The sequence below is a fragment of the Castor canadensis genome, chromosome 10 (genome assembly GCF_047511655.1).
Source record: "Castor canadensis chromosome 10, mCasCan1.hap1v2, whole genome shotgun sequence".
In the NCBI taxonomy this organism is placed as follows: Eukaryota; Metazoa; Chordata; class Mammalia; order Rodentia; family Castoridae; genus Castor; species Castor canadensis.
Window position 1 is genome coordinate 84,197,378 of NC_133395.1, and position 26,908 is coordinate 84,224,285.

Consider the following 26,908-nt stretch of genomic DNA (forward strand, 5'->3'; position numbering starts at 1 on the left):
AACTTCATTGAGCAGCACTTATTCCCAGGACCATGGCTCAATGCTAGTTACTGTGGTGGGAACACCAGAGCACATGAGGACTTATTTTGGCCTGTTGCATTTGTTTGGGTGTCTCAGCTTCATCCTCAGGAATTCTGTATGGGAAGATGTGGCCCTGCAGCCGGTGTTCCTGCCATCTGCCTGTGTCACCTCCCAGCAGTTGTGATCTGAGCATGTTTTGAAAGCTCATCATTGGTGATTCTGCTCTCTTCTGCTTCCTGTACCATTCTCCACCACCGAGCTCTGCCTTTAGTTTCTCTGCATTTTCTTACCCCACTTACCTTGTTTTATATTTATCTTATCTTACTTTTTATTTTTGCTGCCTCTTACAGATTTCAGCTTCATAAATACTGTTTTTTCAAATCTCAATATCAGAGAAGTTTTCTTCAATGTGCTAAAGCACATCCCTTTAAGATGTCACTTTCAAAGTTGTCACTTTCCAGCACCTTCCAGGTGATGCTCCCTGTGCTCTCTGAAGAGGGTTTGCACCTTGGCTCCCCATAGATGTCTTTGTCTGCTTATTGGCCCTCAAGTGAGAGTTGGGTAAATGAAGACCAGGGGTTCATGGCTGTCGGGACACCTGGGGGTGGTGCAGGCACCTTTGTGGATTTCCCTGGAGCTGCTGGCAGCTGGGTTTTCTCCAGGCCCATTTCCCACACAGAGCTGACATCTATCAGCACAAGTCTGCCAGGATAAGATCTTTCCCTCCCTTAGCTCCATGCTGAGAATAAACAGGGCGGACCCAGCCCAGTCACTCCCCAGGCACTGGCACTGGGGCCTCTGCTGCTGACAATAGCTTCCAACCCCACCCATCCCTCCTGCTTTGCGCCTCACACCAGGTTGGTCCTGCTTGCTGTTGTCCTGTGGAAAGAAACTGGGGCGGGAGGATCAGGAGAACAAGCTGCAGGAGTGCCACAGCTGTTGGGGAGCCCAGGTCAGCGGGATCAGCTGCTCTGTTCCCTGCTTCTACAGACCTGGGTTTGTACATGTGAGCAGGAGGTAAGAAAAGAGGGCAGGGCAGGCCACGCCACCTTCACCCAGGGGACCCAGCATGGGTAGCTCACCGGTGACATCTCTCCATCCGGTCTCCCCTGTTCATAAACTCGTAGAGATTCCTTTATGTTCTCTGAACAGGCTGAATGTGTGTCCTAGTCTGAGTTTTTGAAGTCTTCTGTCTGTCACTAGGCACTGAGTGAGGAGCAGGAAGAAGCCATCATAGACTGAAAAGCTGTAATTGGCTTTATGACTCTGATGGTGGGAGACTCTGTGCCAAGGTTTCCTTCCTGATATTAACAAGTATGTGAGAAGGTGGTACACTACAGTGGCAAGCAGCTGGCTCCCAGTATGCCAATGAATCTGCTGCCTAACCTTTGCATGTCACATCAATATCTCCAGAGCCAAACCAGAAAAGCCCAAGTTCAAATCCTCTGCTCTGAGCTCATCTGGGTAATGTCTAAGTCCTCAGCAAAACAATAGAAATAGCTCCCAGTACTTAGGGCCATGCCTGCTTTCTTAGTTGCTGTAACTGACTACTCAAAGAGTCTAGGATAGCCATCTAAGAAATGTAACCACTCCTAAGAAAACCTATATGTGCTCTTTCTGAAGACTGCTTCAAATGGTCCTAAAGTGAAATAATTTCGGTTTTAACTATGTTTCTTATGTAACCAATTAAAGATCAACAGAAATTTGACAGGTTTGGGGAGAGTGTCATCCTAAAGACTGTAAAATGACTGCACCATACGTGTACAATGCCATGTGGAAGAGTGGTTTTCGCCAGCTCACTGTGGAGATTTCCACATGTTCAAAAATTTGCCAAACAGGCCAGAAGCCAGTAGAATTCAAACAGATTATTTATTCCAAGTTCCATTAGTTGAAAGTTTGTCAGAAGTTACTACATTAAGTGCATATTCGGAGTTGTCACAGCTGTGGCACTTCTAACAAAAGTTAGCATCTCCTCAACCTGATTCAAAAGACTCAGGGACTCAGGGTATCTCCATCACTCAGAATCCATGAGGAATGTTTCAAAGTCCAGATCCAAGTCAGAAACCAGGGCACCCACAAAGTCATCGATGGAAGGGCACTTCTGAAGCATTCCTGCAACCAAAGGAAAGACCAGCTTAGCAACCACAAAGGGCAAGGACCCCATCACATCTCTGGACATTTCATTAAAGCTGTGGCCCCTGAGGCTGTTCCTGAATTTAAAGTATTTTATTTTCTAATCAATACTTAGAGATTTGGGGGCAAATAGATTTCCCAAGAAATTCTGCTGCCGCAGATATCACCATCCACTTGGAATGATGTTATAGGACTGATTTTTTTTTTAGTTATCGTTAACTAAGATGACTCAGAACTTAGTTAAGTTTAATTATTTATTGTTTTATTATCAAGTTGTATACACTTCAAAAACAATCACTACTTCTTTTGCAGAAATCTTACACTAGAATCAAGTTTCTGCCTTTCCTCCAGATTCCTGACTTAGGGAACTGCTCAACTTTGCAACTTAAGGTCTGTGTAATGCAGAAGTCACCTAAAGGCCTGGTACCCACCTTTCCTTATCTGAAGGCTCTTTAAAGATAGAACAAGAAGTAGGAAAAGCAGAGGCACCAAGTCTGGCATGTAAGAATTCAAAAGCTGAATTTATCTCCAATCTTCACTTCAAAGCAGCCAAAGACTTTGTTGCTTCGACCTATGTTCCTGAGCAGATAATGCTCAGAGGGTGAGCAGGCTCTTCCACACTGGCATATAATTTGGGAGGTGGATTCTGCAAGACTACTTCCAATAACAAGATGTTAAAAGATTGCTATAATCTTCAATCACCCTCTAAATCTTTAATGCAGTTCAATTAGCATGTCGTGAGTGTTTGCGATGTTAAGCACTGGCCAGGACATGAGCACAGACAGGAGCAGACCACATTGCAACTCACAGGTATGAAGGACACAATCACCAGAACAAATGGTGTCGAACCAGGATGTCCCTACGAGGGCCCTAACTATGACCTCCTCGTCCCCGCCATAGCCACTTACAAGAACTAATGTCAGATGGTGACATGCCTAACTAAAGGTTGAGATTACAAAATGTCTACAGTGGCACAGAACATCTTTGTGATTCTAGGGTAGGCAAATGTTTCCTAGGATAAAGAAAGCAATAACCATAAAAAAATTGGAATGTTAAATTTCACCAAAGTTAAAAACATCTATTTTTGGGGTGGGGGGGGCACTGGGGTTTGAACTCAGGCCTTGCACTTATTTGCTAGGCAGGCGCTCTACTACTTGAGCCATGCCCCCTGTCCTTTTCTGCTTTAGTTATTTCTCAGGTAGGGTCTTGTACATTTGCCCAGGCCAGCTGCAGACAAAGAGTCTCCTACCTAAAGCCCCCCATGTAGCTGGGACCAAAGGTGTCAGCCACCAAACAGGCTTATTGATTGAGATCCTTCAATCTCTACTTCCTGAGAAGCTGGGATTATAGACGTGAACCACAGTGCCTGGCGAAAGCATCTACAAATAAGAAATGAGGGGGAGAGAATACTCACAAAACTTTAAGGCACACAGGACTGCTATCTGGAACTCTGAACTGTTGTACGAACTTTAAAAAGACACAAATGACAGCAGTCACTGGGAAATAAACTAACATCACCATGAGGTGCCATCACATACCTGCCAGAATGGCTGAAAGACGAACGTCACTAAATATTAACAAGGCTGCAGGTGACAAGCCTTGTAGTTGTGAGAGGGTAAAATGATATAACCCCTTGGAGAAAGCCCTAGCATGCTCTTGCAAAGCTAAACACACACCTACCCTACTTCCAGGCAATTTTACTCCTGTGTATTCACCCAAAGAGGAATAAAAGCATGTGTCGAGAGAGAGGACCTGTCTAACCTCAGGCAGGAAACAACATACGTGAGAACAGTCTGTGGTAAAGAGCCTCACTGCCCAGCCACAAGGAAAAACAAGCCATTCAAACCTGCACAAACACAGATGGATCTCAAAACCCTGACACTGAATGAAAGACGCTGTACACGCAGAAAGACACACTGTGTGATTTCACTTACATGAAGTTCAAAATCAGGTCCCATCAATCAGGGTGGTGGTTGCCTTGGGAGTAGACTCTGGCATGCTGACAAGGGCATGAGGGAGTGATCTAGTGCAATGGTGATGTCCTAGATCTAGATAGGAACTGGAGTTGGGCAGGGGTATGGCTAGGGCAAAACTCACTGAATGGGACATGAAGATTTGTGCATTTTCCTATCTAAAAATTTTACCAGTACAAAAGTAAACCAATGTTGAGTGCCAATGCTATGTGTGCAAATGTAGCTAGTGGTTAAGTATACTGATGTCTGCTACTTTAACTTTTAAATGCATTCAAGGATATGATTTATTGATGGACAGATGGAGAGAGATAAATATTTCAGAATGTTAATTATAACAAATTTTTATTTTGTAGAATCAAAATGGCAAGCCATCAATATAAAATTTTGGGAAAAAGTAAATTGTAGATGTTAACAGCATACAAAGTGCAGTTGGTGGAAGAGAGAAGAAAGAGCTCATGGGGATCTGATGGTCACTGAAGGAGGGAGCGACAGGTTCTATAAGGATGGGAGTCCAGTCGAGGAGATTCCATGAGGGCCTGAAAGCATGGGGAGGCCATGGGATCTGGGTAGAAATGTAACAGACATTTGGCCCTAAATTTGGGCCTTTTAGGGGAGAGGACATATAAGGCACAAAAGTGGTAATCTACAAAATGTTTGATGGCTACGAAGTAGTCCAGTGGGGCAATGTGAGGCTGGAGGGGAACCAACAAGACAATCTAGACCTGTACACCAGAGGCCAGCAGGAAAGGAGGTGGAAGGTGAGTCTGGCACAAGAGGAGCAGGACAGCACGAACAACTGCTGGTGGAGTGTGAGGTGCAGGATATGCTCCTCAGAGGCGTCCAGGCTATGGCTGGCAGTAAGGACAAGAGTTCAGGGTGCAAAGACCGGTATGGGCATTCTAAGCAGACAAGCACAGGGGCGGGAAAAGAGCAACATAAAACAACAGCTCCAAACCCAAGCCTGTAAGCCATCAACTAGGACCAGTGTAGCTGAGAACAATACCACAGTATTCTAGTACTGCAGATCAAGATATTTGCATCCTCATTCAAGTTCAAATTCTAACAGCCCCATCTTAGGGAATATCCAAGAAATAAGGGGTAGTTACTAGGAAGGAACCTTATGGTTTACCTTTATTTGTACAACTAAAATTCAAAGTACAGCTTTCTCTTTTTTTTTTTTTCATTTTTCTTTTATTATTCATATGTGCATACAAGGCTTGGTTTATTTCTCCCCCCTGCCCCCACCCCCTCCCTTACCACCCACTCCACCCCCTCCCGCTCCCCCCCTCAATACCCAGCAGAAACTATTTTGCCCTTATCTCTAATTTTGTTGTAGAGAGAGTATAAGCAATAATAGGAAGGAACAAGGGGTTTTGCTGGTTGAGATAAGGATAGCTATACAGGGCATTGACTCACATTGATTTCCTGTGCATGTGTGTTACCTTCTAGGTTAATTCTTCTTAATCTAACCTTTTCTCTAGTTCCTGGTCCCCTTTTCCTATTGGCCTCAGTTGCTTTTAAGGTATCTGCTTTAGTTTCTCTGCGTTAAGGGCAACAAATGCTAGCTAGTTTTTTATGTGTCTTACCTATCCTCACCCCTCCCTTGTGTGCTCTCGCTTTTATCATGTGCTCATAGTCCAATCCCCTTGTTGTGTTTGCCCTTGATCTAATGTCCACATATGAGGGAGAACATACGATTTTTGGTCTTTTGAGCCAGGCTAACCTCACTCAGAATGATGTTCTCCAATTCCATCCATTTACCAGCGAATGATAGCATTTCGTTCTTCTTCATGGCTGCATAAAATTCCATTGTGTATAGATACCACATTTTCTTAATCCATTCGTCAGTGCTGGGGCATCTTGGCTGTTTCCATAACTTGGCTATTGTGAATAGTGCCGCAATAAACATGGATGTGCAGGTGCCTCTGGAGTAACAGTCTTTTGGGTATATCCCCAAGAGTGGTATTGCTGGATCAAATGGTAGATCGATGTCCAGCTTTTTAAGTAGCCTCCAAATTTTTTTCCAGAGTGGTTGTACTAGTCTACATTTCCACCAACAGTGTAAGAGGGTTCCTTTTTCCCCGCATCCTCGCCAACACCTGTTGTTGGTGGTGTTGCTGATGATGGCTATTCTAACAGGGGTGAGGTGGAATCTTAGTGTGGTTTTAATTTGCATTTCCTTTATTGCTAGAGATGGTGAGCATTTTTTCATGTGTTTTCTGGCCATTTGAATTTCTTCTTTTGAGAAAGTTCTGTTTAGTTCACCTGCCCATTTCTTTATTGGTTCATTAGTTTTGGGAGAATTTAGTTTTTTAAGTTCCCTGTATATTCTGGTTATCAGTCCTTTGTCTGATGTATAGTTGGCAAATATTTTCTCCCACTCTGTGGGTGTTCTCTTCAGTTTAGAGACCATTTCTTTTGATGAACAGAAGCTTTTTAGTTTTATGAGGTCCCATTTATCTATGCTATCTCTTAGTTGCTGTGCTGCTGGGGTTTCATTGAGAAAGTTCTTACCTATACCTACTAACTCCAGAGTATTTCCTACTCTTTCTTGTATCAACTTAAGAGTTTGGGGTCTGATATTAAGATCCTTGATCCATTTTGAGTTAATCTTGGTATAGGGTGATATACATGGATCTAGTTTCAGTTTTTTGCAGACTGCTAACCAGTTTTCCCAGCAGTTTTTGTTGAAGAGGCTGCTATTTCTCCATCGTATATTTTTAGCTCCTTTGTCAAAGATAAGTTGCTTATAGTTGTGTGGCTTCATATCTGGGTCCTCTATTCTGTTCCACTGGTCTTCATGTCTGTTTTTGTGCCAGTACCATGCTGTTTTTATTATTATTGCTTTGTAATATAGTTTGAAGTCAGGTATTGTGATACCTCCTGCATTGTTCTTTTGACTGAGTATTGCCTTGGCTATTCGTGGCCTCTTGTGTTTCCATATAAATTTAACAGTAGATTTATCAATCTCTTTGATGAATGTCATTGGAATTTTGATGGGAATTGCATTAAACATGTAGATTACTTTTGGGAGTATAGACATTTTTACTATGTTGATTCTACCAATCCATGAGCATGGGAGATCTCTCCACTTTCTATAGTCTTCCTCAATCTCTTTCTTCAGAAGTGTATAGTTTTCCTTGTAGAGGTCTTTCACATCTTTTGTTAGGTTTACACCTAGGTATTTGATTTTTTTTGAGGCTATTGTAAATGGAATTGTTTTCATACATTCTTTTTCCGTTTGCTCATTGTTAGTGTATAGAAATGCTAATGATTTTTCTATGTTGATTTTATATCCTGCTACCTTGCTATAGCTATTGATGATGTCTAGAAGCTTCTGAGTAGAGTTTTTTGGGTCTTTAAGGTATAGGATCATGTCGTCTGCAAATAGGGATATTTTGACAGTTTCTTTACCTATTTGTATTCCTTTTATTCCTTCTTCTTGCCTAATTGCTCTGGCTAGGAATTCCAGTACTATGTTGAATAGGAGTGGAGATAGTGGGCATCCTTGTCTGGTTCCTGATTTTAGAGGGAATGGTTTTAATTTTTCTCCGTTAAGTATAATGCTGGCTGTAGGTTTGTCATATATAGCTTTTATAATGTTGAGGAACTTTCCTTCTATTCCTAATTTTCTTAGAGCTTTTATCATGAAATGATGTTGGATCTTATCAAAGGCTTTTTTGGCATCTATTGAGATGATCAAGTGGTTTTTGTCTTTGCTTCTGTTAATGTGGTTTATTACGTTTATTGATTTTCGTATGTTGAACCACCCCTGCATCCCTGGGATGAAGCCTACCTGGTCGTGGTGAATAATCTTTTTGATGTGTTGCTGAATTCGATTTGCCATTATTTTGTTGAGGATTTTTGCATCAATGTTCATTAAGGAGATTGGCCTATAGTTCTCCTTTTTGGAGGTGTCTTTGCCTGGTTTTGGGATAAGTGTAATAGTGGCTTCATAAAATGTGTTTGGCAGTTTTCCTTCCCTTTCTATTTCATGGAACAGTTTAAGGAGGGTTGGTATCAGTTCTTCTTTAAAGGTCTGATAGAATTCAGCAGAGAATCCATCAGGTCCTGGACTTTTCTTTTTGGGGAGACTCTTGATTGCTGCTTCAATTTCATTTTGTGTTATAGGTCTATTCAGGTGATTAATTTCCTCTTGGTTCAGTTTTGGATGATCATATGTATCTAGAAATCTGTCCATTTCTTTTAGATTTTCAAATTTATTTGAATATAGGTTCTCAAAGTAGTCTCTGATGATTTCCTGGACTTCCATGGTGTTTGTTGTTATCTCCCCTTTTGCATTCCTGATTCTACTAATTTGGGTTTTTTCTCTCCTCATTTTAGTCAGGTTTGCCAGGGGTCTATCGATCTTGTTTATTTTTTCAAAGAACCAACTTTTTGTTTCATTAATTCTTTGTATGGTTTTTTTGGTTTCTATTTCGTTGATTTCAGCTCTTATTTTTATTATTTCTCTCCTTCTATTTGTTTTGGGATTTGCTTGTTCTTGTTTTTCTAGGAGTTTGAGATGTATCATTAGGTCATTGATTTGGGATCTTTCAATCTTTTTAATATATGCACTCATGGCTATAAACTTTCCTCTCAAGACTGCCTTAGCTGTGTCCCATAGGTTCTGGTAGGTTGTGTTTTCATTTTCATTGACTTCTAGGAACTTTTTAATTTCCTCTTTTATTGCATCGATGATCCATTCTTCATTAAGTAATGAGTTATTTAGTTTCCAGCTGTTTGCATGTTTTTTGTCTTTACTTTTGTTGTTGAGTTCTACTTTTACTGCATTGTGGTCAGATAGTATGCACGGTATTATTTCTATTTTCTTATATTTGCTGAGGCTTGCTTTGTGCCCTAGGATATGATCTATTTTGGAGAAGGTTCCATGGGCTGCTGAGAAGAATGTATATTGTGTAGAGGTTGGATGAAATGTTCTGTAGACATCTACTAGGTCCACTTGATCTATTGCATATTTTAGATCTTGGATTTCTTTATTGAGTTTTTGTTTGGATGACCTATCTATTGATGATAATGGAGAGTTAAAGTCTCCCACAACCACTGTGTTGGCGTTTATATATGCTTTTAGGTCTTTCAGGGTATGTTTGATGAAATTGGGTGCGTTGACATTGGGTGCATACAGATTGATGATTATTATTTCCTTTTGGTCTATTTCCCCTTTTATTAGTATGGAATGTCCTTCTTTATCTCGTTTGATCAATGTAGGTTTGAAGTCTACTTTGTCAGAGATAAGTATTGCTACTCCTGCTTGTTTTCGGGGGCCATTGGCTTGGTAAATCTTCTTCCAGCCTTTCATCCTAAGCATATGCTTATTTCTGTCGGTGAGATGAGTCTCCTGTAAGCAACAAATTGTTGGATCTTCTTTTTTAATCCATTTTGTCAAACGGTGTCTTTTGATGGGTGAATTAAGTCCATTAACATTAAGCGTTAGTACTGATAGGTATGTGGTGATTCCTGCCATTTAGTTATCTTAGTTGTTTGAAGGTTTGATTGTGTGTACCTAACTTGATGTTACTCTCTACTGTCTTGCTTTTTCTTATCCTGTGGTTTGGTGCTGCCTGCCTTTTCATGGTTAAGTTGGGTGTCACTTTCTGTGTGCAGGATCCCTTGCAGAATCTTTTGTAATGGTGGCTTTGTGGTCACATATTGTTTTAGTTTCTGCTTATCATGGAAGACTTTTATTGCTCCATCTATTTTGAATGATAGCTTTGCTGGGTAGAGTATCCTGGGGTTGAAGTTATTTTCATTCAGTGCCCGGAAAATCTCACCCCACGCTCTTCTTGCTTTTAATGTTTTTGTTGAGAAGTCTGCTGTGATTTTGATGGGTTTACCTTTGTATGTTACTTGTTTTTTCTCTCTTGCAGCCTTCAATATTCTTTCCTTAGTTTCTGAACTTGTTGTTTTAATGATGATATGTCGTGGAGTAGTTCTATTTTGATCTGGTCTGTTTGGTGTCCTGGAGGCCTCTTGCATTTGTATGGGAATATCTTTCTCTAGATTTGGGAAATTTTCCGTTATTATTTTGTTGAATATATTACGCATTCCCTTCGCTTGCACCTCTTCTCCTTCTTCGATGCCCATGATTCTCAAGTTTGGTCTTTTGATGGAGTCGGTGAGTTCTTGCATTTTCTTTTCACAGGTCTTGAGTTGTTTAATTAGTAGTTCTTCAGTTTTTCCTTTAATTACCATTTCATCTTCAAGTTCTGAGATTCTGTCTTCTGTTTGTTCTATTCTGCTGGATTGGCCTTCTGTTTTGTTTTGCAGTTCTGTTTCGTTCTTTTTTCTGAGGTTTTCCATATCCTGGCTGTTTTCTTCTTTATTGTTGTCTATTTTTGTCCTGAGTTCATTTATCCATTTATTCATTGTGTTCTCTCTTTCATTTTGGTGTTTATACAGTGCTTCTATGGTTTCCTTTATTTCTTCTTTTGCTTTTTCAAATTCTCTATTTTTATTGTCTTGGAATTTCTTGAGTGTCTCCTGTACATTTTGGTTGACCCTATCCAGTATCATCTCTATAAAATTCTCATTGAGTACTTGTAGTATGTCTTCTTTTAAATTATTCTTGTAGGCTTCATTGGGTCCTTTGGCATAGTTTATCTTCATTTTGTTGGAGTCTGGCTCTGAGTTTCTGTTCTCTTCATTCCCCTCTGGTTCCTGTACTAATTTTTTGCTGTGGGGAAACTGGTTTCCTTGTTTTTTCTGTCTTCCTGTCATTGTCCTTGGTGTTGTTACTGTCCCTGTACTGTGTGTAATTAAGTATTTTCTAGCTTGTAATAATAACAATGGTAATATTGAGAATGGAAGAGTGAGCTGAGATGGAAAGCAAGAAGTTAAAGAAAAGGGGAAAACAAATATACAGACAATCGGGAGAAAGCAGAACAAGGTATCAGACAAGAGAGTTTCAAAGGTATAAACAGGGAGTGTTAGTGTACTAATCGACAGTAAGCTGAACAGACAATAGAGTGACAGAGAGAGGATTGAAAATCAAAGATAAAAAAAATAAAAAATAAGTATATGAAAGTAATATCTATTTATAAAAATGAATTAAAATAAAATGGAAAATAGAAAATTAAAAAAAACAAAAAAAACCAAAAAACCAAACAACTTCCAAGTTTATATGCAATGCAATTTCAGTCTTAATAATTTGGATGTCCGTCTCAATCTCCAGTCCTGGAGTTGGTGCCTCAGATGTTGTTCTGTAGTTGTCTCATCAAAGGGGATGCATAAAGTAGAACAAAACTACACTCATACACACACAGAAGAAAAAAAAAAAAAAAAAAGCCCCACCAAGTGTCCCCAGATCAAATGCAATACAGTTTCAGTAAGTTTTTCGGCTTGCAGGTGTAATTCGGTTGTTCTCTCATCAAAGGTAGGGAGAAAAAGAAAAAAAAGCGTCTGGAGGCAGTTCTGAGAGTGGTATCTGCAACTGTGGCTTGCCTGCCTGCTGCTCTCAGCCTGTAGCTGGCCGCGTTATTTATGCAGATCTCTGGGGTGAGCTTAGCACTCACCTGGTCCCACAGGCTTTGTTTGCTCAGAGTTCTCCTGTGCGGGGGAGGGGGGCCTCTGCTACAGGCTTTTCCCTTTCCAAGCACTGGGAAAGGCGACACTGCCCCGCGTTGTCAGGCCTGCGTGTTTATTTACAGTTCACTTGGGAAGTGGGTCTTCCCTCCTCTCACAAGCGTCCCCGCTCCTGGTTGCTGGCGCGCCCCGCTCCCGCCAGAGCCTCTCCGGCCCGCCCGGCTCGTTTATTTACAGTCCCGGGAAGGATTCCCTTCCCCCAATCTTCAGCGCTCAGGGCGCCCCACCCTCTTTCCAGCGTGTCTTAACTGTTCTTATTGCTTAGTACTCAGTTTCTCTTTTTTTCCCGGGTGGAGGTCAGTCTGTCCAGGGGGCTATGCTGCTCTGGCCCAGGCTTGTCTGTGGGGGAACCGCGGTACCGCGAAGCTCACCTGGTCCGCGTCTTCCCAAGCCGTATCCAGCTTTCTCTTTACAGTAAAATAATTCCCACTAGTAAGGCTTTCATTACTAATGTCACTAGTAAGTGACATATTGGTCTCTGATGACCTCTAAGGCAGCCCACTTCACACTGCGCCTTCTACATGTAGGTCAAGGGTAAGCAGACCCAGTCTGGTGGTAAACCAGGCTTCACACATTCCTCACGTGCCAGGGCTCCTTTTCAAATACATAAACATGGCTTCCAATCAAATGTGTTAATCTATTACACCCTTTCCTCCCTTTTAAGATTTGAAAATTTCTGTTAATTATATGACTGGCTGTTTACAACTGCATGACTGTAACTGTCAGAAGGTAAAACCACTTGTCCAGAGCCAACCTATTCAGGTAAGTATGGCCATCCTGTTCCTTTGAAGTGGTTCACTTCAACTCAACAGACTGCCAACCTAACCATGACCTTGCTTTCTCCTTGTCATCAGACAGGCCTACCAGCACATGGACTGCTCCAGTTTCTCATCAGAAACCATTCCTAAGCCTCAGAATGGCAACTGTGGCATCAGAGAAACATATATACACTCCTGGTGTTTTCTCATAAAACACGTAAGTGACAAGTGGCCTTGGAATTTTGTATGGAAGGTAACTGCTCAAGATGAAGGTGCAAAAAGACAGAAATCAGGATCCAAAGGGATCAGGGTAACACTTTCTGGGGCAAAAATCCTCTGGGTACATCATGAGTGTGCCCTTGTGGTAATTAGATTTAAGCATTTTGCAGGTATCAACATGAACTAACCCCTACACTGAGGACCAAAAGAAAAACCCAGTGTTTCATGCAGTTTCATGAAATAAGAAAAACTAAAGTTGTTTTTCATATACATGTATATTCAAAAAATTCCAAGAATACTTTGATTTTTTAGAAAACATGTCCCCCTTGTAATCAAGACCTAATTTTTAAAGGAGTGATGATTAGATTTCTACTTTCTTAGGAGCTCCGGGAACTTTCTTAGAGCTGTTAATTCCATAAGTGGGTAGAGCTGACACACATATTTGGAAATCACCAAATGTGGAAATTACCTAAATCAGGGGAGGAATGGGCGTATTTTATCAGAAAGATTCAAACAAACGACTGATAACTTCATAACTAAGAAGAGAAGATAAAGTGTCAACCGTAACAGAGCTGCAGTAGGACACACCTTGAACATATTAGTTCAAAAAAATGAAGACAGGAACTTGAGATTCATCTACTTGTCCTATTTAGAAGCTTAGACAGTATATAAAGAGCAGTTTATTTTTCTCCTCATTTTACCTGAGAGGCAGAGGGGCTATTAGACAATGGTACAAGCCAGAACACCTTTCTGCTCTGCTCAATGTGTGTCACAACCTTGAAGCACAGGGTGAGTATTTTAGGCCCAACTAAAGTAAATCATGGTGTCAGATGCATTCTGAGACTGACTGCTGAAGCAGTAAGTTTCCAGACTGGGGTGTGTACTGCTATCCCAAGTGACTGCTGACATGGAGCTAGAAAGCGTGGAGATGGGAAAGGGGGCCAACTCCACAGTGGACAAGAAAGGGTCTATTGGGGTGATGGCCACACCCTCAACAAATGACAACAGCTAGCCACAGAATGGAGCATGTGCCAAGTGCTAGACACTGTGCTAAGAGCATGATCCCATTGGCTCTTTAAAACACACCTGCAAGAGCTCAGTCTTACAGAAAACAGACGGCACACAACTCTCATGTTTTTGGTTGCTTTTATTTATTTTTTTGAACCCTGACAGTTTGATTCCAGAGCCCACTCTCCTTAGACCCTATGAAATATTTCCCATGCTCTGAAATTCTGGAAGATAACATACATTCTAAAAAGTCCACATTTAACATCCTTCATGTGATAGGACCTAAATGTGTAGAGTAACCCTGGGAAAAGGTTTCATTGCTTCTGGATGCCACTCTCGACCTCAAGAAAGGAACTTATTCATTACTCCCTTACTGCCTCAGTCAGAGCCAGGATGTCACTGATTTGGGACAATTCACTGCTGTTCTATGGAGCACACTTTATGAGCAACTGTAATCACTTGATTAACTAACTGGAGGCAGAGTCAGAAAAAAACCAGTTTCTGCTGGAAGGGCAGCAGGCTGGTATTGACAATAGTTTGGCCAGCAGCATGTGGCTTGAAAGACTTTAGAACAGGCCTTCACTTCATGACCAAGATCTCTTCTCATGGGGGAATGATGCCTGCAATGCTCAGTTGCGGGTGGAATTCTGGTCTTAGTGTGATACAAGGAGAAGTGCCTGTGAGTTCTGTGTTTCAGGATGTTTTCTGGGTGACATCCAATTATCTGTGGCAACCTCTGGCAAACAGAAACCCTTACATGATCAAGGAGCTCCTTCCTCTGTGTTTCTGTACTTCACCAGGAAAAGGTTCCATCAGCTTCAGGCTGAATTCAATAAATGTTCAAGCTATGAGAGCACACCTGGACTTTGTACCCTACAGTAAAAGCACTCTAACCAGTCCTTTGTCTAAAACCCAGCATACTCACGCCTGCAGTCTTCAGCCCCTCAATGCCCTTCTGGACACATACCTAATACAATTATTTGCAAACATGATGCAGAACAACTGTCTGGCAGTTGGAGTGTGCCTCTGAACAACCCTGCCAAACCAGAGTCTTGTTCTAAGTGCCTGGGGTGAAATGGCTGGTATATCGTTGAGTTTGAAAACATAGGATTATCGGGGGAATTAAGAAACATTAGAATTATTTCAAGGCTTGAAAGAGTTGCCTCTTCCCTCTGAATCTGTTTCACAGATCACTGTTTTATACTGACCAAGGCTGCCCAATAAAATAAATGTGTGACTGGGTTTGATCAAAGTTTTATGAAAGACAAAGAAAGATCAATGAATTAACTATAAACAGAACCTTTGTAAGAGTTTTCTTGCCTGTTCATTCACTTATTTTCTCTACCTGTACCTGAGTGCCTAATGTGAATTAGAAGACTGGCAAAAAAAACAAAAAAACACCCAAAACACATATTCTTTATTAGGAAGAAATTATACATAAAAGTTACTGAAATCACGGTGTCATCTGGGAGGTAATGTAAATGCCAGAAATGTAATTTTTTCCCCCTGTGGTGCTGGGGATTGAACCCAGAGCCTGGGTGTGCTAAGAGCTCTACTACTGAGCTATACCCCTAGCCAAGAGATGTAAGTGCTTAATCCTGATCCCAGGCCTCTGAATCAGAACTGGGGGTGGCCCAGGACCTGTGTTTTAACAAGTCCTGCCAGGACTCTGCAGCATGCTCAGAAGGACTAGAGGAAACATTAAACTTCAATGAGAAACAGTTGCTCTCAACTGATAACTATAACTTGTACAGCAGTGAACAAGAAAGATGCACATGATTTTCCATTTAACTCAACTAGAAAACATTTGTTTCTTGAGTGAAACAGGAAACAATCTATCAAGCGAAATTCAAATTTGGGACACCACTCAAAATCACGGTGGCCATGAGCAAGGACAGAGGTGGCTGGGGAAAGCATCTGATTTGCTCAAGCAGCTCTGCATGACGGGGCCAGAGTGTGGGTGAGGGAGCAGCACAGAGGGCTCTGAAGCCTGTGGGTCATGTGCTTTTCCCTTGCTCAGGAACCTCTCAGGTGGCCCTCAGCAGTATTTTTAGTTAAAACATTAAAAAGCAGGCTGTATTTTGATTGGCAGAAGCAGGCTGGGAGCAATTCTCTGGTGATAAGCTCAGAAATGCATCTTGGGAGCTTCTTCCCTGTTGTCTATCTGCCTGCTCTGAGTGTGAGAACTATAATCACACCTCAGGTGGGTGAAGCCAGCAGGAACCCAGGTAGAGTGGCCTCTCTAAGAAAGGCACAGCTGTCAGCACTGGTGGCCTACAGTGCCCTGGGTTCTGCTGAGAATGGGGTCTTCTTGGCATGATTCCTGGTAGAAAGTGGATGGGAGTTGCCTGGTGCTGACACCCTCCCTGCCAGCCTTGGGACTCTCCCAATGCTGGGGCCCTGAAACAACCACCACCAGAATGCTGGGCTCCATGCGACCTTGCAGCAGGCAGGGACATAACTACACCTTACTTCATGCTGGCTCAAAGTCTGCTCATGCAATTATTGAAACAAAATCTCCCAACTATCCCTGTGCCAAGCACTGTGTGAGACATGAGTGAGGTCCAACTTTGTTCTCAGGTGTTCATGTGGACACAAGTGTGCATAGGCAACCTGCGTAGTGGGGATGACTGACAAATGGCTGGGCAGGCAGTCAGGAGACGGAAGATGGACTTCTGTCAGGGGAGAAGTGTGTGGAGCCAGGTACCCCCATCAGCAGGAAAGGGAGACAGGCTGGACAGAACCCTAGTGGGTGCTGATGGGGTTTGCCACTGGGCACCCCTTTGCTTCTCATTAGCAGAAGAATTTTACTATTGGTTCAGCTGAGAGTGACTCCATTTTCCAGAGGACATTCTGCAATGTCTGAAGACATTTTGTTTGTGACACTGTGTAATGCTACTGGTGGCATCTGGTGAAGCCATCATCCTAACGTGCACAGGACAGGCCCCACAGCAAAGACATATCCAGTACCAGATGTCTGTGCCAATGATGAGCGTGGCAGAGACCCTGGTGAGGAAGGCCAGGTGCACTCAGGAACTGAATGTGAACTGACAGAAAACACCTGAAACCACTGGCCCATCCTGGCACCAGAACCTTACAGAATACCCCAGTTCCTTCTGCTGCTCTTTCCTAGCCCTGTCCTGACTCCCACCAATTCCACTGCTTCCTTTGTACTGCTCCCAAAAGTGCCTTTGCTGCTTTGGTAAGGCAGAGTGGGTTCTATTTTGTTCAAAAAGATCAGTTCACAAGCTACTGAAAGAGATTTAATGATACAGGGAGACTAGCTTTGCAGACTGTGCTAGGAGATGGGTACTCTTCACCAAGTGATTCTGCCTTTCCTGTAATTCATGAAGTCCATGAGATAGTAAGCAGGCTCTGATGCCCAATCTTTCCTCCCCAAGTTCCTCTTGGAAGCAGAGGTTGTTCCTGACCAAGGAGGGAGACAGCATCTCATGGCTGGGCAGCGTGGCCAGACATTGGCAGGAGGCATCCAGGGCCCTGCCCAGCAAGATGCAGGGTGGGATCATTTTGGTAGTTTGTGGGTCCTCCTAGAACTCGTTCTTTTCTTGTGGAGTCAAGGCAGGAGACAACCTGTATGTGGGTTTCACAGGTGCAAGAGGGAGTCTGTGGACTAGGAACATGTCCCCTGGAGAGAGGAGGCCCAGATGCTCTGCTTTGGGGGACCAGGCAGATGAAGCCCTGACACCAATTAGGTAGGGCCAGGTTCAGAGGCCAAGATGGTTGGGACAAACAGCTCATCAGGTCTTTAAAATCAAAGCAAAAGCTAACCATGCTCTTACCTTTCAGCCATAACATGGTTCTCAGTTTAAATTAATAATCAAATTTCTCAGCTTCTATCTAAGGCCTAAAGTGATCACTTATTTAGGGACAGTCTGGTGGCTCAAGAGGAGCTTCAGGCTCCATAGTGGAAATGTCCTGTGGGAACCCCTCCCAGGATAGCAGCTCAGCCTCCCAGCACTGTCCAGGCTCGAATCTGGGGCTGAGTGGAACATTTATCTTGTACTGCATGGCATTTTACAACTTCAAATGTCAGTCTAACTCTTGGCTCCTGACAATAGTGAAGTTTTCCTTTAAAGAGATGCAAAGGAGGAACAGAGAGGAAAATGCATTCTTTCCTTTCTAAATACAGCTTAGATGCCGCTAAAGGCGGCCATGTTTTCTGATAGCTGGAGCACGTGTTTGGCAACAGTTGCCCTGGGCTACCAACCGGGGAAGGGACTTGAGACCAGTCACCTCAGTTCCCTAAGCCTCTTTTCTGAGGCAAAGTGAAATGCTGGCGTTTGATCCAATGTTTGAAGCATGCTGAGTTGGTGTAAGGCCATCTATCCACTTTGCTAGACTGTCACAAGGATTAAATAACACAGGGAAATGCTTTGTAACTGACAATAACACTAAACCCCAGTTTTATGAACACCTACTTCCCAGTTCAAGAGTTGAAAGATGAGTTTGCCTATTATTTTCATCTATGATTAAGTATTTAGGTTATTATCATGAAACTCATAATCATAAGTTAATTACCCAGCTCATGAATCACTGCTTATGTTTTTCTGGTTTTTGCCACCTGCTTTTTTTGTTGTAATTGCTTATCTAATAAAGTATACTAACAAAGATTTAACTAAAATCACTCATTTTCCTATCTGTTAGCAGCTGTGAAAAAAGGTTACTAAGAGGAGATCACTGGGGTAATCCCAGTTACTGGGGAGGTGGAGATAGCAGGATCGAGGTTTGAGGCCAGCCTGGGGGTAGGGATAGGGAGGGAGTTAGCAAGACCCTATCTCAAAAATCAAGTCAGGCATGGCAGTGCACACTATACTCCCAGCTACACAAAAGGCAGAGGTAGGAAGATTGTGGTCCAAGGCTGGCCTTGTGCGAAAGCAAGACCCTATTTGAAAAATAACTAAAGCAAAAAGGGTGGTTCAAGTGTAGAGTGCCTGCCTAGCAAGCACAAGGCTCTAAGTTCAAATACTAATACCAGCAAAAAATGAATAAAATTAAAATAGAGGTCATTGGGATGGTGGGAAAGTTCTAGAAATGGAAAGTGGTGAGGACTGAACAACTGTGAGAGTGTAAACACTGTGAGTACTTCTGAGCTACCTACTTAAATGGTTAAAATGTAGATTTTATATGACATATACTTGACCATGATAATAAGGATCAAAAGTACCACCCCAGAAGCCTGGACTCATCCAGCTGTGCAGCTGCCTGCCCCTCCCCCAGTGCAACAATAACTCACAGCTACAGAGAAACAAATGATCTACTCAGATTCAGGATTCATGAACAGGATGTCTGAGTATTTCCAACACCACTACCTGTTCTGAAAACACACTGTAATGCTTCATAGCTATTTTTCATGCTGAAATAATTATATGTGTCAAACTGAGCTCAGACTGATTGAGAATTATAGCTACGAAGGCTGGCCTAGCACTTTGAACAGTCTTAAGTGAATTTTATGAGATCAGAATTCTCGTTCCAGATCTGTCTCTCCCAGGCCTGGGGCAAATGTACAAGCCTGCCTTCTTGACTTTGAAGTTTTTCTCTACTACAAGGCTATGGGGCTACCCACACCTCCTGCTAAAGGTGAATTCCCACTATCTAAGATCAGTTCCTGGGGAAGTCAGCCCATCAAGCCAGAAAGTGAAATTCCTCTCTTCCTTTGAATTGAAGAACTCCATTTCTCCTCAGTTGGGATTAGTATCTGCCGCTCTTGGGAGAAGGGCTGTATCTATCTCTGGATCCTTGAATTGTTGCTAGGGAGAAGTAGAGACAGCCAAGCACTGCCCCAACGTATGTGCTCTGTTTGCGTGCTAGTTATTTTAATTTCATCATCAGATTTAATAATTCCATTAGTGATTACATTTCTGGGTTACAAAACATTCTGCCTTTTGAAGCTCAATGTCTTCCCTGGACCAACACGCCCACACATTAAACACACACACCCTCTTAAAAATCAGCACATTTACAAAAGAGAGGCCTTAGTCTTGAGAACACAGGTGCTCTCTTGCATTTTTTCCTTCCAAAAAGCTCTCAGCTATTTCTGAGGCTAGGCTGGGTAAATATCTAAATAAGCTGAAGATTAGGGCTTCTGTTTACTTGGCTATTATTCTGGCTTGCCATTTACTCTTACTGTTGGAACTGTTGCAATCCTAGAGCTGGTGAATTCTAACTCTGGTGCCACAACATGCTTTACTCATCCTTCCTCCTACACTGTGTACAAAAAAGGCGGCTCCTGCCAGTGAGCATGCTCTGAGGTACCAAATCTTTCCTGCACTCACCACTCAGGCCTTCACAGTCCACACAGCTTTTTTGCTATAAAACCAGTGTACAGTATATAAGTTCTAGTGGCCAATGCCACTCTGCACATCTGTCCTCACGATGGTGTCTCTGAGAGCGGCATGGCATCTTCAGTACCACAGTTTCTCACAAGACCATTCAGTTGCCAAAAATCATAGATGAATAAGGGTTTGGAAAATATGACGAGCATGCTTGCATCTACTTTCACAGCAAGAGCTCCCTAGTGTGATCTGAGAGCAGTTAGGAACTACCGGCTCACATAGGGTAAGTCCAAGTTCTACTCATGACTGGCTGACCATAGGCAAGGAGGGCACTAGGCACCCCTTGGACAATTTAGAGAATTAAATAAACTAATATGCACAATGCACACAGTACCAGCATATCAGACACACTCAGCAGATGCTTTTAGCTGTAGCCATCATTACTGCTCTCTGTACTGTTGTTAATGTCACTTTTGTAACTCTCTCCTGTCCAGTCAGCTACAGCGACAGAAACTAGTCGTAGTAGCTAATATCCAACACAATTACTTTACCTTTAGAAAATTGGTATACAAGGCTATTACATCATTTTAATAAAATCCCCATTCTAATGCGAGATATGTATGTGAAAAGGAAGACAAAGACAAATACAGCATTGCAATTTCAACTATTTTGAGTGTGACTACTTAAGATTTGCTTGAAGGGGAACTGCAAGTGGAGGCTGGTGTTCCTCCTGGCCCTACAGTTTATGCAATCCAAACATACACACGAGACTCTACGGAGGTTAGAAAAAAGCATGCCACCTGAGGTGCTTGATAATGCTAGTCAAATATCTGAGAAGGGCAAATTCTAAGATTAAGGAGGATTATTCTACAAGAAAAAGCTTTAATGTAAGATGAACTACTAAATGAAAGTGAAAATCAGGTGTTAGGTACACTAATGCAGTTACCCTATTAATGTTACCTAACAGCCAAAAGGACAAGGTTTCTTTCAGAGTTGAAAGACTCAAACACTGGGAAACAGTCTGCAATGATCATTCAGAAACCCATCCACTTAAACCAGATATCGCAGTCTCTGTGCTCTGGGCAACATTTATAACAAATCTGCCCTAAACCTTTATATTATCATTCCACCTTTCACTGCTGAGCCCTTCAGTTGTGTATCCATCAGGATGTCCCCAACATCAGGCCTGCTGAGGTGCTCACAGCTCCCCTCTCTGCAATAGTTATAATGTGACAGTATGCAGTTAGCTATGATGTGTTAAAACACCAATATTCCACAGGAATTAACTTAATTCCCAGAGTCAATTTATTTAGAAAATCAAGACTGCTACTCTTCCTGTGAGGGCCTTTCACTTAGAGCAGCCATATATTTTCTCTTTTGTGTGTCTGAACCTATGAAATACTGACTTTGTATTTTAGCTGTGGCTCTTGGATCTCAAATCCTATAGATCTGTGCAGTTTAAAGTTTGACCCTCTCCTTCCTGTTATAAGCAAAGTGTACGCAAGTCACCACTTGAAGGATGGGTACACTGGATCTTTACAGACCACCACATGCCTCTAGGACTGGACACAGCTGGGAAACAGTGCCTGGAGAAGGCAGGCTACGGCCTCCAGATAGCAGTGAGGCATGGAAGGAAGCCTCCTGAGGGCAGGCACCCTGTCTGTTCTACTTAAATCTGCATCCTCAGCACCTCAGGTTCCTCCAGCATTTGCTTCATCTGGTCAATTGATTGGCACAGAGGGCAAAGGCAGCTGGCTAAGGTGATCAGGAGAAGCTGAAGCCCAGGACTCCCTCCAATCCCCAGCCCTGTGTCCTGAGGCAGATGGCACAGCCCACAGCAAGCACCTTTTTGAAATTCACCTTTTAAAAGGGGGCTCTTTTTATAATTCTCACAGGATGCTCTGCCCCTCACATATATACCTTGTGACCTACTAAATAACACACACTAAGCTTAAAGGAATTAACATGGTCAACAATGAACACAGGCTTCTTTCATTCCATGATCCTTCCTAATCACTAACCTAAGAACAAGAATGCAATACAGCTAAATGAAAGACAGTAATTTTGACAGCTGCTGCAAGCTCTCCTGGGGGCCAACACACAGGTCTCCAGGAGGAGGATGAGGCACTGAGGGCCGAGACTTCAGGGACAACTGGACCTGTGTTACGGTTTTGCGGGGGTTGGCCTTGCTTTAATTAAGCCCCGGGACTGACTTGGTGGTCTTCCACTGTGAGAGCTCTAAAATAAAAGAATCTGTATTTTACTTTCCTCAGAGAACACCGCTTACAGTGTGGGAAGCATGTGGCATCTAGACACTGCTCTACAAAGGCAAGAGCGTATTCTACCCAGACACCTGACTTGTAGCAGTCATTCAAATGCTGTAGCTCACTCGTTTCTGCTGACAGACTCTATGACCAAAACCAGACAGAGGCCAGGAATGGGCGGCAGAGGTCCTGTCGTGGTGAGGGGGAAGAGGGTCTAGGTAGGTGGCAGGAGGCAAAGGCTGAGGTGGCACATTTGTCACAGCTCATGAGCCAGCACAGAGTGGTACTGCCTAAATGTACACTTTATTCACACCCCAGGGTGCCACCCAGGAGACACTGCACTGGCTCGCCCTGTCTCCTTAGGCTCCTCTGGCTATCAGTTTCACAGACTTCCTTTATTTTTAATGACCTTGATGATTCTGAGTGCTGCTCAGGTACTTAGTAGACTATCCTCAACTACATTGTCTGAAGTTCCTCCCATAATCAGACAGGGCTACAGACAAGTCTGGGGGAAGACCACAGAGCGACACAGTAGCTAAGGCACACAATGCCTGCAGGACTTGTCACTGTCACTGACCACCTGCTCAGGCAGCATGAGTGTCAGCCTTCTCAACTGGAAGGTTCTTCCTTCCCCTGTCCATGCTGTGCTCTTTGGAAAGAAGTTGCTCGGCACATTAATTACTTAGAACACCTCTCCATGGGAAATTTGTGTATTCTTGCCATTTATTCATTCAATCATTTATGCCAGTGTGGACTCACAGATCTGCGGTTTATACTCTGGGTTACATGTCAGTACCATGTCATTTGATTGCTCAAATGGTCCCAGCTCTGGTCCCTGGAAGCTTTGTCAGCGGGCCCTGACTGCCTGTGATATACCCACCCAGCACAGGGTAGGAGTCTAGCACTTTCTTGTTTTCTGGCATGAAAATATGTTCCAGGCTCATCTTCCCCAGGCCTAGAACCAGCCATTTCTCCAGAGTCCTGGTTCCTTTTACTGGAGAATGGCGTATACCCTATATATGGATGCTGGGTCCATTCCATGTTACTGGAACCAAGAAGATTTTTTTTTGGTGGTGGTGGTAGTACTGGGATTTGAACTCAGGGCCTCATGCTTGCTAGGTTGGTGCTCTACCACTTGTGCCACTCCGCCATTCCTTTCTTTTGTGATAGGATTTTTCGAGATCTCTTGAACTATTTGCCTGTGGCTGGCTTCGAACCCCAATCCTCCTGATGTCTGCCTCCTGAGTAGCTAGGGTTAAGTCATGAGCCACTGGTGTCCTGCTTCAACAAACTCCTTTTTCTTGAGCACTGGGGCTTGAACTAAGGGCCTCATGCTTGCTAAGCAGGTGGTCTTACCGCTTTAGCCACGCCGCCAGCTCCAAGAAGCTTTTTAAGGAAAGTAAATGTCTTTACAGATTGCTTGGATTAAGCTGCTTGGGGCAGGGAGTGAGTGACCTTTGAAACACAATCTCTGGTTTGTTTCGTTAACAAAAATAATATTCAATGACCTAGAAGGATGATGTAGGCTAATCAGGGAAGGGACTGTGTTTGGGCAACTATAAAGTTCTGTAGAAACATAAAGCATTAAATAACTTTAATTAGCTTAAGGTCTGGCCCTGCAGGCTGCTAAACCTTGGTTATGTGAATCAGCTTGGAAGGAAGTTTTGTTCTGGGGAGAAATGACTCACTTAGCTCCTACTTCTCATCTGATCTGATCTTTGGTCCTGTACAACTCTGCCAGTTATTACTTGGTATCTGAACTTGCCAACTGTTTTTGGTTAGAGAGACTTAAAAATAAAGCTAAGGCCAGCACAATGGCTCAGGTCTGTATTCCCAGCTACTCGGGAAGTGGAAATGGGGAGGACTGAGGTTTAGAAGTCAGCCTGGGCAAAAAGTTCTCAAGACCCCATCTCAACCAATAAAAAGCTAGGCATGGTGGCACACACTCACCATCCCAGCTATGCAGGAATCATAAATAGGAGGATCATTGTCCAGGCTGGCCTAGACATATTGTTTAACATTTATGAATAGCCTCCTGGAAGGCTAGACTCTGGAATTTTGGCCCTCACCCTCAATTCTTTGTGGGAGGGTTGCAGGGGAGCACACAGGAATGCTGGACCCAAGGCAGAGCAAAACCTCCCTATAGCGAGTGGCAGGCTCACTGGGCTGGTGCCCCGTGATGGGTACAGGCTCACTGGGCTGTGGCAAGAACCTTCCCATCAGGCACTGTGGCTCCACCAGATGTCTGGGATGCTCACAGGAAATGGAGGAAGGGAGACTTTCCTGCTGATTGTAGTGTCAGGCAGTCCCCTTCCACGTCCCTGGAGAAATAGTCTTGGGGAAAGTGAAGGAACCAGGAAGCCTGGAGGCTTGTGTTACTTACAGATCAATTTCAGGTCAGAGTTCTCAAGGGCAAAGCAGCATGAACAGTGGGAACCTTGGCTAAGTTTCATTACTTATAAAAGTAGGGAAATAAATGAAGTGACACAGCAGCAAATGCCTGGCTGACGACAAGTTTTCAATATATTAGTTTTTTTCTAACTATTGAAAGGCATGTAAAATCAAAACCTAAAATCACGGCCAGGGCCATTTGCCCAAGACTTGCAGATAACATGGAGGACAAACAGTTGGCAGAGAAAGGGCATGGACTTGCATCGCACCAACTGCTGGATTGTGTTGCTTCCATCCCTTGTGGCTGTGAACCATGCACTTCTTGCACTGCAGGGAGAAGTGGCTCTGCTTCCTGTGGACACAGGGAGGATTCCTGGCTGCATTCAAGTCTCAGCACATACTTCTCGTTCTAGAAAACTATGCATTTGCTAGAATGATTGTAACGGAAACTGAGCTTTGGGTCACGCTCACCATAGCACAAATTGAAAAAACATTCCAGTATCTATTTTATAAAATGGCAAAGTGAATGAAAATGCCATATCATCATGGTTTATTTGAAGCAAAAGCTTTAAGTTCTCTTATTACATAGAAATGTGATACTGTGCATAAGCCAAAAACCACTGTGGGGTAGGAATGGAGCCACTGAAATCCTTCACAGTGACAACTGAATACATAGGGCCAAACCTCACCCAGAAACTCAGCAACTAGAATGCTGGTTTCAGTCAGCGTTGCTATATTGTGTTCAGTGCGGGACAAGCAGCTAATACTGTGTTTATGATGCATATCATAAGATGAGCCGTGAGTGTGCTGGGAAACTGAAAACCATGCTGTCTACAATGCTATGTCTTTTTATTGCCGTGTGCCTGTGAACACATGTACACCCCTTCATGGATTGGAAAAGGAGAAGCAGGTTAGAAAGAAGTATTCTGAAGTTAAGTTGCATCCTCTCTTCCCTAGGGAGACTAAGTGACTACCCCAGGAAACTCAGGGGCAGTGCTAGGACTGCAAGTCACTCCTCTTCCACCCTGCTTTTCTGTCTCTTCAAATGGTATTTAGGAAAAAAATATTTTTCTTTAAGAAAAGTCTACTGTTTCCTATGAGGCCCCCTTGGTAGAGTTAGGGAAAGAAATGCTGAATCAGCACCTTACACTGGGGGACGGGGGGGGGGGGGGGGGGGGGGGGGGCTGAAGAGCAAAGAGACAGGGTTGCCTAGCACTGATGACTGTGGAGCAAACAAGAGGGAGAAAAGAAAGGCAGGAATTGTGGGTTCTCTAGGACCCCCTTTAGATGGGTTCTGACCACTCAGGCTCCTCCACTGACAGGGGCTAAAAATAGTGGAGGGACTCAGAGAATAAGCAGAGCCAGGCCCTGGAAAAGATAATAATCTAAGAGTGTACCTAGTTTTTTTAGTGCAGTATTTATTATTCAAAGACTAAAAGCTGTTTCTGACTCCTCTGAAGGTCTATCTTCAGAGGACTATAAGTACCATGTGTGGACACCTGGATCCTATGAAACTGCTTGGGGTACATCTGAAACCCAAGACTTCATTAGGGAAGTAAATAAAGCTGTGATTTGGTCAGGGAGGTACACAAGTTGAAGGACAAGAATAACAAGTTGAAGACAAGTTATTTGTCTTCTGCTACATAAATCTTTGTATTTATCTAGTAAGCAGTTAAATATATAAAGCACCTATAAAAAGTCACATTTGCATAGATTAGGAATACCAACTAGACTGAATATGCTTTTATATCACAAATCTCAGCAATTTTACCAGTCACACCTAGGGATACCCCAAAGTTAAGGGTATGCCCCACCATCCATAATTTTTGGGTGCAGGCTGGTAGCATTCAAGAAAATGAGAAGCCACTACAGATTCTGTCTTATAAATCCAACTCTACACAGTGACAAGAGGCATGACCTCTTTGCAGGTCATAACTGACAGGCAACAAGTCATGCGAATTAATGAGATCTGATGGAACAGTATGGATTATTCCACTGTTGTGTTAATCAGAACTGGAACCTGTTAGCACCTCTGGTCTCAACTGTGGACTTGTTTTTCTCTCAAGAGTGCATGAATTTGAGGGAGAAAAATTTTGTTTCTTAACAGAAACATTTTAGATAAGGAACAGAATTTGCAGCACAGAGGTTGCACCACTGTCTGCTTTAGAAGCAGAGCAGAAAATTACACCAGCCAAAGGAAAGACCAAGAGAAGAAGGACTTATCTGTTTTGTATGATGAACTAGAT

The 26,908-nt window shown here is 43.0% G+C and overlaps 1 protein-coding gene and 1 long non-coding RNA gene across 5 annotated transcripts in view; one reads left to right on the plus strand and one right to left on the minus strand.

The window, feature by feature from the left end:
• Positions 1–872: 872 nt before the first annotated feature.
• Positions 873–15,823, plus strand: LOC141411499 (uncharacterized). The gene is made up of 3 exons (XR_012436293.1): positions 873–1,038; positions 12,394–12,491; positions 12,584–15,823. It is a non-coding gene; the product is annotated as an uncharacterized lncRNA (long non-coding RNA).
• Mipep (mitochondrial intermediate peptidase) overlaps positions 1,872–26,908 on the minus strand; it is a 125,998-nt gene continuing 100,961 nt past the window's right edge. For all 4 annotated transcript variants that reach the window (XM_074043742.1, XM_074043741.1, XM_074043743.1 and 1 more), the window contains one exon: positions 1,872–2,133. In XM_074043742.1, the coding sequence (XP_073899843.1) occupies positions 2,036–2,133 (98 nt within the window). In that variant the 3' untranslated portion in view covers positions 1,872–2,035. The remainder of the gene's footprint in view (positions 2,134–26,908) is intronic.